This window comes from Cynoglossus semilaevis, chromosome 8, assembly GCF_000523025.1.
Source record: "Cynoglossus semilaevis isolate Cse_v1.0 chromosome 8, Cse_v1.0, whole genome shotgun sequence".
Taxonomy (NCBI): domain Eukaryota; kingdom Metazoa; phylum Chordata; class Actinopteri; order Pleuronectiformes; family Cynoglossidae; genus Cynoglossus; species Cynoglossus semilaevis.
Window position 1 is genome coordinate 7,680,906 of NC_024314.1, and position 12,954 is coordinate 7,693,859.

General features: G+C 40.4%; 1 protein-coding gene across 5 annotated transcripts in view; it reads left to right on the plus strand.

Moving 5' to 3' along the window:
• Positions 1-12,954, plus strand: part of LOC103381858 (thyroid hormone receptor alpha-B) — a 115,670-nt gene that overhangs the window by 94,546 nt on the left and 8,170 nt on the right. For all 5 annotated transcript variants that reach the window (XM_025057234.1, XM_025057235.1, XM_008314418.3 and 2 more), the window contains 4 exons: positions 3,196-3,296; positions 3,513-3,660; positions 3,889-4,094; positions 11,239-11,385. In XM_025057234.1, the coding sequence (XP_024913002.1) occupies positions 3,196-3,296; positions 3,513-3,660; positions 3,889-4,094; positions 11,239-11,385 (602 nt within the window). The remainder of the gene's footprint in view (positions 1-3,195; positions 3,297-3,512; positions 3,661-3,888; positions 4,095-11,238; positions 11,386-12,954) is intronic.

Genomic DNA, 12,954 nt, shown 5'->3' on the forward strand with positions numbered 1-12,954 from the left:
TGTGTGTGTGTGTTTGTGTGTGTATGTATAGATCTATATATATACAATAACTATACTATAACTAACAAATAGCAATCTCCCTCAGTAACTTTTGACTTTTTTTCCTCCAAAGCTTTGTATGTATGTATATGTATTGATAGAAAGTATTGATCCCTATGTTTTCTACTAAACATTTGCCAATTCTTAGTTTAACTTTGCTTTTCTGTTTTCTTAACATTTTGCTTCTTGGACATCTTTTATGGTTCACTTTTACTATGCTACTACATTTAAACAATTGAAACCCATAATATATATATTTATATCGACTTCTTTTCATTTTCCATTGCGAAGTCCATATTCTGCTAACTGCTAACCAGTTTTGTTTATTTGGGACATACTGTACTCACACACATACTTCTGCTGATACAGTACCCACACAAAGACTGTAGTTGAAAAGCAAATGGAACGGCAGTCTGTTACTGCAGCTGGTAATTATTTTGGCCAAACCCGTGCCAATTTAAGACAATTTACTGGCTCTTCTTTTCTTTTCCTATATTTTTCCCATCATCCTCTCTGTCTTAGCATAACTTGAAAGCAGACTTTCCCTGACGGTGCCAGTCTGTGCTCCCACCGTGTCCTGGCACACATACAGTCACACACAGGAACGAAGATATAAACACACATACACACACACAGAGGGGGGAAGATGGGAGTCATAAGAACATCACATGCGTGCAGTGTTTGTGTGTACTTGTATGTGTGTCTGCACTCACGCCCTCAGCTACTCTGTATCTCTCAGTCGATATAAGACCAGAACGTACCGTCCTGTATCCCCACGATAAAAACAGACAGATTTCCAAGAGACAAAAATAAACGAATTACTGCAACTTTTGTTTCAAAGCAATCAAGATTAGAAGCCATTAGTTCACATAGCAATAAGTCCATGTTTCCCCTTTTGTTTTACTGCAAATAAGTACAAGACAAAACATCACCAGTGTGATGTGTTTGTGCATTTTTTCACTTTCAAATTTCATCAAGCAACCCCCCTAGCGGGCCGTTTCTTCTGTGTTTAAATCCCAGGATGTAGTTTAATGTAGAGTACCACACCATGGATTATTTAGTTCTGGGCCACAGAAATAAATCTTTTTTAAGATCAGGACTCCCATAACAATCTATCAATAACTATGAAATCATAATAGAAATTAAATTATGAATTATTCATTTTATTGTGTTTTGTTATAAATGTGACCTCCCAGTGGGGACAACTGGGTTAATGCTCCCATTTAACAACAAGTGTTAATATCCAGGCTGGACAGAGAGTATGACTGTGAGACCTCATGATTAAAATAGATTTCCTTCATTTAGAGCCGCTATGGAGGGGAAACAACCAGAATCATCATTCTCAGTGGGAGATCTAGTCTGTGTGACATAAATAACTGAATGTATTTGTCATTCGACTCTACTGTGTTACTATTAAAATCTATTTGAATAAAGGCATCCTGGGCTGAATAAATCTATTTGTAAAGTGAGAGAACTGTAGTGGGTGAAGAGCACACTGATGTTCATTGAACTATAATACAGTATTGTTTAAATTAAAATATAATTAAAATACATTTTTCCTTAAAGTCTGGGGTTAAAGTGATCGACACTGTAGCTTTAGGAAAATATTGAATGTTTTTTATTTTACTTTTACTGTTAAAGGTTAAAGTGAAAACCAGTGAAAAAGTAATAAACCTCTGACCGGAGCTAAAGTTTACAAATGTACTTCAACTTTTACAACAAAGAATAAATTAAAGGCTTAACAGTCTTTCCACTGTCCTGTCGGCCCATTAAAAGACTTGTCCTTTAATCAGAGACTCATTAGGAAGGGTGGACGTCTGAACATGAAGATCTGACTGTTTGCTCGCCGACACTTCCTCGTGATATTCCTTTGTTTACACTGGGATCAGACGTTCTGCTCTTTCAAAGGCAGCGGTGACAGAAAAGCTGCTGCTGTGGTTGGTGCTGCGCCGCTGCGGTGGGTGTGGAAGAATTTACAAGATGTGTGTTGGCCAAGCTCTGCTCCTTTATTGGGTGGCGTGTAGAATTTAATTGTACACGACTTAAGATGAGTTTACACGGAGTGTTTTGGACCGGGAGCAAATTATCCTTGAGGTCTGTCGCAGTATTTTTGACAACTTATGAAGCATTTTTCTTCCTGCACCTGTTCAATACAGGTCTTCAGTGTTTACAGCAGAAAAAAAAAATATTTATAACATTTATCTAATTTAACCCTTGACGTGGCCACGTAAAACTCAGGGGCCAGAAATGGCCCCAGACGCTGGCACTGGCGCTGCAGACTGCAGGTCTTCCCCACCGGCTCAGTGCCAGGAAAGATTTCTTCCAGTAAAGCCTGGAGGACAAAACCCCCTTCAATAAAAGCTGGAGCCGCTTTGTTCGTCCAGGCCCTGCAGCGGTTCCTCACGTCAGCCCTCTCACAGAGTCTGGGTCTGTCTTGGCCATAAAAGTGACTGTAATCATGCGGGACAAGTGAGACTGACCAGAGCGTGTTTTACTCATCACTTGGAGAGTCAGGAAGAAAAGTTTGCTCATGATTTGGGCTTTAATGTGTTTTTCATTAGACGGAGGTGGAACTGCAGTGTTCTCTCAAGTGTTTCATCATTTGGGTAAATAAGCAGATTTGGATCCAGGCTCCTGATGAATGGGAATCATGTGTTGCAGTGGAAGCCACTGACTGGACCCAGTGCTGCTCACTTCTAAAGGAACTTGATGTTCTGATCAAACACACGTGATGGTTCAGTGTTGACTGACTGTGGTGCTGACACTGGACGCCTTTGAATCATTCCCAGAGCATCTGATTATTACGTGTCTTTTTTTATACTGTTTTGTTGGCTAACATTAAACATTTTATCGCAAACTCATAGCTACATTCTCAACCACGGATCTTCACCATTTCTTTGCCCATTGATCCCCAAAAAATGTGTTTTATCTACTTAAAATTTTTATGACATGTTGGCAGTAACTAAATCGGGGTTTGCCCCCCCCATATTTAGCACCCCGTTTTAAACTTTTGGTCTTTTTTGTCTGTTATCTTTTTAAAAGCCAGTTTCTAATTTAATTATTTGCGATGGATGTTTTAGGGCCTTTCTCTTCCATCTGTGAGGTGAACTCTGTCTGACTTACGACATTCATTGATCGGCTACATTTCTATTTCAGGGTACATCCCCAGCTACCTCGAAAAGGATGAGCCATGTGTGGTGTGTGGTGACAAGGCCACAGGTTACCACTACCGATGCATTACATGCGAGGGCTGCAAGGTAGGACTTTGACGACGCTGTAATGAGTCATTCATGTGTGTGTGACTGACCATCAGTCTGGACTTAGACACAGTGTTTGTCATTGTGTGATGATGTGGTCTGTTATCCCTTCATGAAGCCTCTGTGTTCTTAAAGTTCTGACCACTCCTGCCCTTCGCTGCCTCTTCCTGCCTGTGAGACCAATTCATGCTGATCTCACTTCCTGTCTTCCTGCAGGGTTTCTTCCGCAGGACCATACAAAAGAACCTCCACCCCTCCTACTCCTGTAAATATGACTGCTGCTGCATCATCGACAAGATCACCCGCAACCAGTGTCAGCTATGCCGCTTCAAAAAGTGCATCGCAGTGGGCATGGCCATGGACTGTGAGTGACTGCTGTCAAAATCTGTTTGATGCAGGGTTCTCATCCAAGCTGATGTCTAGATGTCAATAAGAATTACATTTTGTGTTTGGTGTTACTTTTTTATTTTATTACTTATTTTTTATCAGTTTTGTTTTAATTAATTCAAATAATTTGCTTGAAAATATAAATATGTTCTACACTGTGTCTTACCGTGTCTCCTCTTCATCCTCGTCCTTCGTCCCTGTCCAGTGGTGCTGGACGAGTCAAAGCGTGTGGCCAAACGGCGCCTGATCGAGGAGAACAGGGAAAAACGCAAAAAGGAGGAAATGGTGAAGACCCTCCAGAACCGTCCGGAGCCCACCGGGGCCGAGTGGGAGCTGATCCGCCTGGTGACCGAGGCCCATCGACACACCAATGCTCAGGGCTCACAGTGGAAACAGAAGCGAAAATTCCTGGTTAGTTTTTTTTTTTTCTTTGGCTACAAATATTTACCGTTTAATTAAAAGGCAATTCCAGTTTCAAACTACTGAGATGATGAAACTGCTCCCAGTGATGTAATTACAATGGGTCGGAAACTCTTAACAACAGAGGTTTGGCAGAACAACAGACGATGAGTTTGGTTGTCATTGAGCCAAACCACAGCTTGTCCTGATTTTCTGTATGTGAAGTTCATCTTCTGGATGCGGAGATAAAAGCTGACCCAATTAAAGTTTCACTTTCAATCTGTCATTCTTGAAAACTGTCTCTGAGAAACTTTGGTTCCAACATGAAGGCGAAACGAAGCCCTCAGTGTGATTAGTCAAAGAAAGGTCCTGATTAACACACTGGCTTCACATTAGTGACCATGGAATCATAGAATGTTCTGAACAAATATCACTAATTAATATCAGCTAAACATATTGTTAACATAACTCAGTATATAAGTTAGATAAGGTAATGACTTGAATGCAGTGCCAAGGCACAAAAACAATTAAGTGCAGAATGTTGCACACGATCCAAGATCTTGAAATGTTAAATAAATAAAAAATATTTACAAAACCAGAATCAACTGGAAATGATTTAGAGTTACTCAGAACTAGCTAAGTATTTACAAAATAAAGTATTTATTAACAGATGGCTAAATGTTGCTACAAAATTGTTAAAACATACTACTTATAAGTTAAAAAAATAAATCAATACTCTCCAGTAAACATTAATTAAAAGGTGTGATGGTTAAAAAACCAGCCCTTTGACTAATAGAAACAGGAAAAGTGTGTATGAACTCCAGTACTTTTACAGTGGAAGTAGCTTCTTTTTTATTTTTTGCTTTCATTTATAATTGTATTACTAACTTCAGAAGTCCAAAACAGGACACTAGGGCTGGTTACCCACAAGAACATGCCCTGCTAACGTCAGCCGTGATCTGGGGGTTGTTTTATCGCAGCACTTAATGATTTTAATGCTCTATAATTCTCTGTTTGCCTTCACCGTTTCCTTCCCTCTCTTTCTTCTGCAGCTCTTGACTTTTTTGGGAGGTGGGGTTATTCTTCCTAATCCTTCTGGGCTCTTCACCAGACCTAATTCCCTTCATAGTTTTCATTCACACCACAATTCCTTCCTTTTCCTTTAATCCCTTTCCCGTCTTTACTTCTGTGTTTCCTCTCTGTGTAACCTCACTTTCCTCTCCGTCTTCTCTGAGCTGCCGGCTTATCTGTGCCAGGGAAAGGCAAATCCTCAGTCATGAGCGCTCATCTGACAGTTGGCAAAGATCTTCTCTCTCTCTCTGTTTTTATCTCTGTCTATTTTTCTGCTGCGTTCTTATCTTGGTCAGCCTGTGAGGGAGTCCCGTCCTGGTACCAGTCTGTCCCTGTGCCACACCAACACCAACACCAACACTGGTCTTTATTTTGTTTTGTTCTGGTAAAAGTCAGCACTAAAGAAGCTCTAGACCAAAGTCTGTGGACAAATTCCATCCCTCAGAGCTGTGAGCGGTTAGCAATGGAGAAATGGAGGCTGTGCACATGTGGAGGAAGACAGTAGTGTGAGGAAGGTGTTGCTAGGCAACAGGGAGGATGTGGACTGGGATTGGAAACAGGCCATGTGGGAATTTTGTAGGTGAGGAGGTGTGAAGCTGCAGACACAGATGAGAATGCCAGGGTATGATATCACAGCTAAAAGAATCGTTGGAAACAAATGTAATGCAGCCTTCTGTCAGCTGGACATTTGTCCGTCATTCAATAATCAGGGTGTTACAATGGAGAAATGGAGGCTGTGCACATGTGGAGGAAGACAGTAGTGTGAGGAAGGTGTTGCTAGGCAACAGGGAGGATGTGGACTGGGATTGGAAACAGGCCATGTGTTAAAACTTAGTAGTTTATGGCAGAAAACAGTAAACATTTTTAATTATAGTGATTCTCAACCACTGGGTGGCGGCACGTTAGTGTGTAAGCATTTTCCGGGTCATTCTTACAGTTGCCTTACTTTTAGTAATTTCTAATCTATATCTTAGCCATCTCTAGGCAAAATGACTAACCCATCAACCTACCTCTGGATTAACTAGTTACTTTGTGTTTCAAATGTTTTGCCTTTTTTTTAAGCCTTTTTTGTAAGATTTTTTTTTTTTTACATTTCTAGTTATTTGACCAAGAAGAAGAAACAATCCCATGTTTCATAGAAGTCTCGGTGGCGTTTAAGTTACACAGCTGATTTCACAAAAACAGCACTTGTTTTGCAGCACACTCGTGGCAGGATGCGCTGTGGTTCATGCCACTTAATTATGGCTGCTGGATATTTTTATTCATCAAATCTGGCTCCCTTTGAAAAAAGTTTGTAACAGCCTGCAGTGGATGTTTTGCAGCACAGCAGGGAGACATATCTGCAGAAGGGTTAGTGTCACCAGGGGAAAAGGGAATGCACAAAAAGAACTAGAAATGAGAGACAAAGAAGAAGAAAACTGCCTGGGAGGGAGACAGAGTTAAATTAATTTAACAATTATCCCACCAGCGGGGCAACATAGACTAAACTTGGTGTAACTCATTTACACAGACCTGACTGACTGTGGAGACAGATATAAACAGAGCACGATGCTGCTTAAATGTCATTAAAGATGAGGTCTGAGTTTGGATCTGGGCGACTCTGAGGAGTCAGACAGTCTGATGGAAGGAACGCTTTTATTTTGGTCAATGGAGAAACCCCTCCTCTCACCCCCCACCACAATAAACCAGACTTAACTCCTGGTACGGATGGGAGACCTGTGTTCTGGGAAGACAGAGACCGGGTGTTGCAGCATGTGAGGTTTAAGGAGCTCAGACAGGAATGAGGACACAAGTCCAGTCCTGATTCTGTCATTAGACGACCTCAGAGTCTGAGCTGGCAGAGATGTGTCCAGATCTGGTGGATTTAGATGAAACTCTTGTTGTCATAATATTTGAAGAAAGATCAGATCAACTTAGTCTCTGGGACACAAACCCAAGCATTGTGTAGGACACAGTGGGTTAGTGTGGGTTTGACCCAGCAGGGTTGATTGTTACTGTTCAGTGACCAGGCCACAGTTTTGAATTGAGGTGACAAACCTTATGTTTTTAAACAAATGTTTGAAAAGTTCTCTGGCAAACAAATACAAATAAAAAATAACAATTTAAATCAAATCCCTTCTGTAACTGACGCTTCCCAACGGTGAGTTCCTCGTTTGTAGAACCATACGATGGTCCTGCTCTGGACTAGTGCTGCTGGTACTCCGCCCTTGCCTGATGAATGCTGGGATCATCCACAGTCTATGTCAGTTATTTTTTGACCCAAGTAAATGTCCTCTGTGACCCTTCTGTGGGTCCTGACTCAGTGTTTGAAAAAAAAACATATTAATGGTTATGGAGAATTTTCTACGTTTCTTTTAGTTTTTCCAGAAAGCTCAGACCTGGTTTTTGTAGATTTAAAGACTGTGATGGTCCACATAGCACTGTAAAGCCAATGCAGTGTACCTGAAGTACTTTCGTGTTTCTCCTCAAGGGCTGGAGAAAACTCAAGTGCCAAGCCTGTTTATCCAGTGCTCAGCAGAAACTCAGAGAAAATCAAATGACTCTTTTATTTCCACAGTTCATGAACCAATGAACTTTATCTGTGATCTCTCCTGGACAATCTAAATCCTGACCATCAGGAACAGGCTGTGATTCAGTACAAAGAGACGACAGGCTGCAGCTTAGACGTATACAAAACAACGTGTTTGACCTACATACCTGAAGATAGGTTTACACGAGGCACGCACTTCACTGAGCTGTAAATTCAGCCTTATCTTCCCTTATAAGCCCCTCATTCCTGCACCTTTACCTTGTGTGGGGAGTTTTATTTTTTATTACAGTCCAGTTTGGAAAATCAGTTATCTCCGTACTTTACGTTATTAAAGAATAATATTGCCAGAAAAACCTCGTCAGTTCTCCCGATCTTGAGTTGAGATTATACTCCAGACTCCAACAACTGCTTCTCTGAAGGAGCTTGTTGTTCACAGTAAAGGAGGTATTTTCTCATCACGCTAAAAAAAAAACTCAAATGTATCACATGAAACCTAATTTACTGGTTTGATCCGTTTTCATCAGCTAGATTAATCCATTTTTGGACCGTATGTGGAGCTTCTCTTCTTCTCCAGCTCTGCTGGAACACAGTTTGCAGAACTGATCTGAAATGTCATCAGCTGGAGCTCACCACAAAAACTGATGAGACGGCAGTTAAATGTTTTTCCAGCTTTCTCCTCTCTCTGCAGAGATTGGCTAATTATTTCCACCGCTATCATCATCAACCATAATTCCATACTAAATACCCCTATTTATCATGGTATATACCCATAACCATAATACTATGTGTGTACAATATGTTTTCTTTGTGTCCTCGCTGCGTATGCAAAATACCCAGAGAGTGGTCTTCAGTCTTCAGTCTCCGTGGCCTTAACCTGAACTTTATTTGATCTTTCTGCTCTCATGTCAGTGATTTTGAGGGGTCGGTGGTCTGAAGGTCAGGGGGTGTCAGTCCTCAATCACATTCCATATTGTGTTTGCGTTATCTACGTGATTTTCTCTCTATTTTGTGCATTATTCTTCATAATAGTGATGAGTCCTAAGAGACTAAAGAAAGAATATAAATCGAAATAAATACATAAGTTAAGTTACGTAGTGTACGTGTAAGGTACGGTAAGGAATCAAGTGTCTACGTACAGGCTTCAATGTACTACTATTAATGATTGGTTCTAAAAGTAAGCTATAATGTGTTCATGTATGGAGATATATATTTAGGTATATATGGAGAAAGAGATAGATACATATATAATATATATAGCAAATTAGTATTTACTTTTGATGATGTTATGAGAGCCCCGTTGTTCCATTAGCTATAGCTGTTTCCTTCTGTAATGTACCGAATGACTTCTTCAACTTCTTGTGTTTCCTCGTCTGACGTTCCATCATCACTCACATACATGATCAATGCACAGTTCAAGGATCAAAGAAAGTTGAGAGGATTCATCTTTTCCATCCTGCTCATTTGGCAGACGCGCCTCTCCCCACCTTGTGTGTTTTCCTATACATTGTATAACTTCCATGGTGTGTAGACTCACACATGGTTTTTGTTTGCCGTGCCCAGGTGCGGCGTGTGTGCGCACTATTGTAATTCCTGCCGACACACCGCTAACAACGAAGTGATGCAATTTTAAATAACAAAAAAAAAATCAAACATGAACATCTGTTTTCCTGCGCTGGTCGTTCCAGTTACTACAGTGAAGAGTTTCCAGTCCCAGTCTGCTAAAGACACGGTCCTTATAAAAACACGTGTTGACAATAAGGGTGATGTATTGTTCCTAGTTACTGGGAAGGAGATGTAGCTGTTGAACTTCTTTTTTTTTTTCCTCCTAAATGTCATTTTCAGTTAAGGCAGCGAGCTTTATTGTCTTTTTTGTTGTTAAGAAAAAAACACTTGTAAGACCAAGACTATCTTCTAGGTTTGAAATCAATAAAGTCGTCTCAAATAACGACTTTGTAATGTCTGTTTCTGAACCTCAGATTCTGATTCTTTATAACCTTACAAAAGTCTACATTCTCCAGAGTGACATGTTAAATGCCACTGACCTGCGGCAGTGCTTTGTTTTGTCTCTTTCCTGACAAACACTGCAGTACGTCCTAGTTATTACTACAATCATCCAGGTTTCCTTGTACTTGGTCCTCAGTCCCAGGCTGCACAGATTTGTCCTCCAGATTGCTGCTCTCACACAGCACCGTCTGCTGTCTCTACCTGATAAATTGGTTTTAATTTCTTTCCCACGATGTGATAACGCTCTGTGAAAGTGAGCACAAAGGTTACACACTCATTTAAATCTACTGGCTTGCGTCACTTGGTTTTACTCAGGCTCCTTGCCGATTTTATCGATTCCTCACCACTCTCATTTATTCGCCCGTCCTCTTTGATTCCACGAGGACACACCTGGAATTATCTACCTGTGTCTGTGCATGTTCTTTTATTTTCTTTGTTTGTTGAGACAATGTTGTAGTGACTCTCAAATTGAGGTGGCAAGTCTGCATGTGGACCGCAAATTGAACGTGTAAAAAGGACACTGTTTTCCTGTTCTTTTACCTCTGTGTTTTGGTTTGGTCAGCAGCACGAATGGCACTTTTTTTATTATTTATTTATTTATTTAGTCGAGCTCAGAATCCTTCTTTCAATATTAGAATCTATTTTGGGTTTTGGAATAAAAAAGAACATTCTGTTTTGATTGTGACTCATTGAAAAATATATCTCGACCATGAAGTATCAAAGTCTCTCACGAATGTCACATTTTCAAGGTCAAAACTGTAGGAATGTGTTCAAAAGGTGAAGAAAAGGCAATCAGTGAACAGCAGCTCAGTCGTCACTGTGCCTGACACAATCAGAGCTCCAGAATGGTGTACACCGTTTATCATCTGCTGCAGGGAAAATCCTGCTCTGGCCGGCTGTCAACTGACTTCTGTGCCACTCACATTAAAGCTGCTGCAGTGGTGCCAAGAAGTAATTTTTTGGCCCAAAAAAATTGGCCAATTAGAAAGTAAACTATCGCTCATATGACCTGCAGATGAATAATGAAATACTAGGCAGAGGCACCGAAGAACTGATGTTGTGTTCATGGTCATTGTGTGATTTTCAGTTATTTGTTATCTTCAGCCAACGAGGTACAGATTTGAGTTGGTGTGTGTGTGTGTGTGTGTGTGTGTGTGTGTATTCCTGGTATAAATTTTACATTTACATGCATACACATTTTAAATAGATACATTTTATCCATGTATCCTTAGCTAATGCTACAATTATATCTGTCTTGACGATTGTCAAACGCTTATAGATTGTAGTCGGTTGTGCTCACTAATGCCACCAGAAGGCAATATTGTGCAGAAAATAAAATTAAAAAATTAAAATAGAGGAATAATACCGGGCCTTGAATAACATGGATGTTCTTTGCGGACCGCCACGCTGCCAAACAACAACAATAATAATGTAATTATTATATTTTGGTGATGTTTTAATACAAAATGTGATATGTGTACAGTAAGTTATTGGTGGTAAATGTTTAGGCAAAGAAATCCTAATTGACCCCATGTTCATTTGTTCTTATAGCCGGACAAAATCGGCCAGTCCCCGGTGGCACCCACATCAGACGGAGACAAGGTGGACCTGGAGGCCTTCAGTGAATTCACCAAGATCATCACTCCTGCCATCACTCGTGTCGTTGACTTTGCCAAAAAACTGCCCATGTTCTCTGAGGTGAGTGGTGGTGTGATGTCTGCATGGGAGGAGGGGTGGAGGGTGTGACGGGGGAGAACTACAGGATGTCATAGACGCAGCAGGTTTCTCCAAGGAAAGACTTGACTTAAGAGGTCAGGGCGTCTGGTAGAATTAAACACACCCCTGTTTGACAAAGACCACAACAACATGTGGTACACTGATGTGGCAGGGTAAAGACCTACGGCAGTGTGGGGGGAGAAGCTCCTCCCCCTTCACTTTGTCATGAATGTCATCCCAGGTCCTTGTCATGAGAGCCTGTGTGTGTGATCCAACAGTCATCACTGGAGCTGTGTTAATGAGGGACTTAGAGCAGCTGTCCCAAGGACTCGATGACCTGTACCGGCCAGTACCGTATCAGTACCGCACCAGTGGAGGATCGTTTAGGATCAGTAAATGTTGAAAATAAAACATCCTATTTTGTGTTAGTAAGAGTCTGTAAGATGTACTTTTTTGAACAATTTCTCCAAACAAACAAAATCTAATAAATGAAGAAAGTAAATAGAAATATCCTTAAATAAGGTAAATGATTCATTATTTCTCTGCCGACCAGTACCCATTGACCCAGGGACAGGGGATACGGGTCTCCGGTCTAAAGTGCAGTGTGTACATATATCACATATTATTAGGCAAAAACAGTATGAATTACGCACACAAATATAAAGTCGGCTTAAATAGTTAAAAATACAAGTGAATCTGCAATGTCAAGATACTAGTGAATTTTTACCACATTGATTTTTTTCCTGAAATGAATAAAACATGAAATCTAAGCGCACCTCAAGGTCAAGGTCACTCCAAGATCACATAAAAAGAACATAGTAAATCAAACAACAGCTTCAATAAAAGCAGACAAATTCAGCTGGATATAAAACCTAATTGAATCATAAAGTAGTTGAAGTGAATGGGATGATGGGCTAATCTGAATATAACTATATTTTAGGTGAGCTTTGAAGGGCAACATGCCCTGAGCTCCACGATAGATGGGCACCGGGAATGTATGTTGGCAAGGCAGACCTCAAATTGATTTCCCTTTAAAGATCATGATTATTATCCTGTCATTTGAACTAGTATCACAACTTATTAATTTCATCAAAGATGTCTTACCTTTAAGCGTAGACCTTAAGAAACAAAAGTAGGTGAAAGGGTTGAGAATTTTAATCACCGATACTTGTCAACTGATTGTGCATTAAAATAGATTCTAGCATTTCCTTAGACAGAGAATTTTAAATCACTACATTGTAGCCGTAGCAGATTTGTAGAGATTTGTTTTATAGACACTCAGAAGGATGTTTTATCTTTTCTTGACAATATAATAAATGAAGTTATAAGGGATGATTTTTTTTTTTATCTGTTGAAGGGAGTGGAGAACAGAGAACCTTTTTAGCCTCCATTCAATGTGTTCCACTTTATGCCAATGCAGTAAATTACAGATATGAAGGCACACGACAAAGCCAGCACTCGATGAGCCACTAAAAGTGAATCGAATGCTTCCACACAAATGGAGGCAGCAGTAATTGCCTCATAAGCATTTACTTTAAGCGTGGCCTTGGG